Raw genomic sequence first — 4349 nt, forward strand, 5'->3', positions numbered from 1 at the left:
TGGCTGTGTGATACACTGAGATGGAACATGTGGGTTTGGGAACAGGTTTATTGGACAAGAGAGGGAGTTGAATTCATTTTTGACATGTTGACCTTGTGGAATACGAAAGTGGAAATGTCCTGTAGGCAGATATCTGCTATCTGAAGCACAGAAGAGACATTCAGGCTGCAGACATAGGTCTGAGAACCATATATATGAAAGAAATTCCTCAGTGAGCACATGCAGCATGTGAAGAGGGAAGGCTAAGGATAGAATTCTGATGAGCCCCCAATATTTACAAAACTAGAGGAGGAGGTACACATGAAGCAGATGCAGATGAAAAAATTGCTAAAAGAAAAGAAAAGTGAAGTGGTGTCACAAAAACTGAGAAAGGAGAAAACTTTATAAGCCAGGGCTTGAATAACTAAGTCAAATAAGATCAAGATGAAGAGGATCTAGCAATTCATAAATCCATATGCAGTTTGACAGGAGGCGAGGACAGGCTGATGGAGAATGAAGAGTAACTGGGATGTTAAGTGAAGACTGAATGTAGGGAACTCAGAGTGAACAGTGGAGAGAAGGCAAAAGTTAGTATGGTAGCTTAGACTTTGCTAGGTAAAGGAATGTTTATTTCTTTTTGGAAGGGAGGATACTAAAGACTGAAGGAACTTCATGAGCATATTTTATAGACTGAAAGAAAAGAGACAGTGGAAAGGAAGAGGTTAACAATGTAAAGGAATTTATTTATAAGGGACAGATGTTTCAGGGTGCACCATGGGAAGGAATGGAGAAAAGAAGTTATGAAAACAGTAATGAGAATTTGCTAGAATGTGGTGGTTAAGACCTGACCGTTCAAGGATTGCCCAAGCATGATATGGCTGACAGAAATGCATGGAACTAACTGAACTGTGTTTTAAGTCAGTTTTAAGAAAAAGTTCTTTTGATTGGAACTGGGGCAGGTATCAAGTACTGGGATATGCCAATTGCCACTGGCAATCCATCCCCAGAAAAACTAACACAACTGAAATGTTCTAATTGTCCTTTACAAAATTAAAATGACTTGCTCATAATAAGCACCATAATATTTGTAAAATAAATGAATTAGGCTGCTCTGGATTTTTTGAGGATTGGAAGAAGGGATGTGGTGAATACTAAAGATATAGAAAGGAGTACTGGGGAGAGAAAGAAACCCGGGGGAGAAAGATGAGATAACAAAGCCCAGCAGAAAAGAAAAACACCTGATGCAAGGAAGAAATGCATTTTGTTCATGTTTGCTATAAGAACCAAAAAAAAAGGCATTTTTGTCTTTGCTCTGAATTGTTTATTTCAAGGACTGTATCTTCTTGCCTAGGATAATTAAAATCTTTCTAGGGCAAGAGCTGTCTTCTACCACTGCTTCCTAAAAAACAAGTAGCATAATATGACTAGAGTAGAGAGGTTAAGCATCCGGGTTTACTGACTGTGTGGCCTCAAGCTAATGACTTAGGGTATATATTTCAGTCTCCCCATATGCCAAATGTAGCTAAAAATAGCACCTTTTTTACTGAGCTGTGAGATTATGTGGATTAGAGATTTACTTGAGAGATTGTAATAATTTAATGGATCAGTAATTAAAAAAAAAAAAAAGGCTCACTTTCTCCTATGAGTGCCATGTCTCTGTGAAAAGGAAAGGCCCAGACCGTTCTCATGAAAGTGGATGTAGCCTAGTTCCACCATCCATTCCAAGGCCTCATTCGAAAAGGTAAATTGAATTTACCTTCAGGCCTGGTTAGATTTAGATATGGGGACTCCTGTGGAAAGTCTCAGCATTTCTCTGTTTTCACTCTAACTACTTCTGATATACTCTGGAGATCCAACCTTCAGAGGCATGAAGGCTCTGGAATAGAGACAGTGACTTCTAATTAGCTACATGAATACTGTTGCCTTGTATTCATCAGCTATTGCCAAAAAAACAATGTGTCATGAAACATTCAGCAACTCAGTGGCTTACAATAAGCTTTTATTCTGCACATCTGCAGGTTAACTGCGGTTCAGCTGATCTACCCTGGAGTCAACTGGGAAACTTTGCTCCAAGGCTATGGGGCTTGCTTTATCTCTGTCCCACATGTGTTCACTCTGGGGCTCAGGCAGAAGGAGCAGCAGAGTCTTGGGCATTCTCTTTTTCTGCAGATAGTTGTAGAACGAGAGGATGACTAGACATATGTCATATCTCTTGAGGCCTCAGTCTGGCACATTGTCACATCCACCCATAGTCTGTCCACCAAGCCACATATATCCTGCCTACTCTCATAAAGCAATGTCAACTGGCAAAGGCCATGGTTCAGAATTGTAAGGCAGGAAATTTTGAAGAATGGCAAATGAGGATTCAACTTTTGTGCCAAATGACTATAATCCATATGCATGAGATGCCCACTGTCATCTAATCTTTGTCTGTACTTACACAGAAGGCAGCTGAATAGCACATCCCACAGTGCACATGGGCCAATGGGCATGACTCAGCATGACTCACATATCTAGTATGTGAACACCAGGAAACGTGTAAATAGCATGAGGAAAAAGAATAAAAGGGAACAGATTGCTTTTATTACTCATAAAACTTGACTATGAATTTGTTTCTAAAAGAGAAAAGGCCAGTCAAGTCTGTTTGGAGGTTCATTTATTGAAACAGATGAGTTATAATTCAAAAGGAATGAAGTTATGAACTCCCAAATAGTTGTCTTAACACAACTATGTTTAATCCTTGCTGTAGACCCTTCTGATGTGCACAAATTTCAGTTACCACAGTTTTTAAATAATACCAGTCCCCCAATACCATGATTAAATATCAGTTACCATAGTGTATCAACTGTGGTTAATTGTATAAAGTACAAACTTCACCATTAGCCCTTTAGTCTGCAAATCACTGTGTAAATAAGAGACCTAAATCATGATCCCTGAAGATTCATGTTGCTTCTTTCTTTTTTTTTTTTTTACACATCTGCAACATTTATTTTTTAAAGGAATGGATTTTGAGAGAAAACAATGTGGTGCAGAAATATAGAATAGAAAATAAATACAAACGTAGGCTATTTTGCTAATTGTTTTATAACCACAACAAACTAGTACAGAGAATGCCCTGTACAAAACACAAAGGTTCAAACATCAAGGTGTTCCCTTAGCAAGGTTGAAAATTTCAGTCTCTGGTATTTGGAATTTAGGCTGCAGTCCTTGTTTTTGGATGGATCACTGGGTGTGTGGCACAACAGTCCATGCTTTTTTTTTTTTAATGAGATGGGGTCTCACTCTGTTACCCAGGTTGGAGTACAATGGCCTGATCTCAGCTCAGTGCAACCTCTACCTCCCAGGTTCAAGTGATTCTCCTGCCTCAGCCTCCCAAGTAGCTGGGATTACAGATGTGCCCCACCACACCCGGCTAATTTTTGTATTTTTAGTAGAGATGGGGTTTCACCATGTTGGCCAGGCTGGTCTTGAACTCCTGACCTCAGGTGATCCACCCGCCTCGGCCTCCCAAAGTGCTGGGATTACAGGTGTGAGCCACCACGCCCAGCCTTTTCAGTCCATGCTTTTAACCAGATTTGAACAGAAGAATGGCCACTTGGCCCAGGTAGAAGTAGATGAAGTGTTTGGTTTCATGTGTCACGTAACTACCGAAGTTCCTCCCCACGATGCAATGCCAGGTAGGATTGTACTTCTTATCAAATTCCTTCTTGATATGAGCCGCAATGTCCTTCTCTATGTTGTATTTCTCCAGCGCCTGAGTAGCGCACTCCACCGAGTCCTGTTGCATCTCTTCCTACATATCCGCATTTTTGATCACGGCCTTTTGGTCACACATGGTTACCGTGGAGAAGGGGGCTGGCTGACAGCAACATTCTCCTGGAGGAGGTGCTAGCACTGCTCAGTCAGAGATTGAGCTGCTGTCGCTACCGAAGCCGTGGCGCATCTCTGCTTCTTTCAAAATCTGTCAGTGATTGGTCACTGTGCATCTTTTATTCACTTCATGGACATACAGCAAAGCATATAGTTGTGTTGCTTTCTTGTCTCCCAGTGACAAACTCATGTAACATTTACAAAAATGGTTAATGCAATGTTGGTTATAACAGCTTAGAAGTTAAGGAGGAGGATTGCTGCTGCCTCAAGGGCTAAAAGTAGAAGGGAACAGATAGCTGTCATTGGTAAAAGGACTGATTCAGAGTTGGTGCCTGGACTTCTGGGGGGACTACACACAACTGGTTCTAAAGGTGATAAAAGATGCTGCAGGCATGCACGCAAGAGATGGAAGATGCTCTCACTGGAGCAGCCTCTTCCCCACCTTGCAGCTTCTCAATAGTGCTTCCCATTGGTGGAATCTGACTGAAAGCCAGTTGTCA

At 41.1% G+C, this 4349-nt stretch overlaps 1 protein-coding gene across 1 annotated transcript; it reads right to left on the reverse strand.

Moving 5' to 3' along the window:
* Positions 1-3533: 3533 nt before the first annotated feature.
* On the reverse strand, positions 3534-3814 carry LOC110569314 (dynein light chain 1, cytoplasmic). Its single transcript, XM_021675792.2, is given in 1 exon segment — positions 3534-3814. A coding segment is annotated over 1 exon segment (270 nt). The 3' UTR covers positions 3534-3544.
* Positions 3815-4349: the final 535 nt, after the last annotated feature.

This window comes from Aotus nancymaae, unplaced genomic scaffold (assembly GCF_030222135.1).
Source record: "Aotus nancymaae isolate 86718 unplaced genomic scaffold, 86718_ANA_hifiasm-v0.15.2.pri h1tg000048l, whole genome shotgun sequence".
Taxonomy (NCBI): Eukaryota; Metazoa; Chordata; class Mammalia; order Primates; family Aotidae; genus Aotus; species Aotus nancymaae.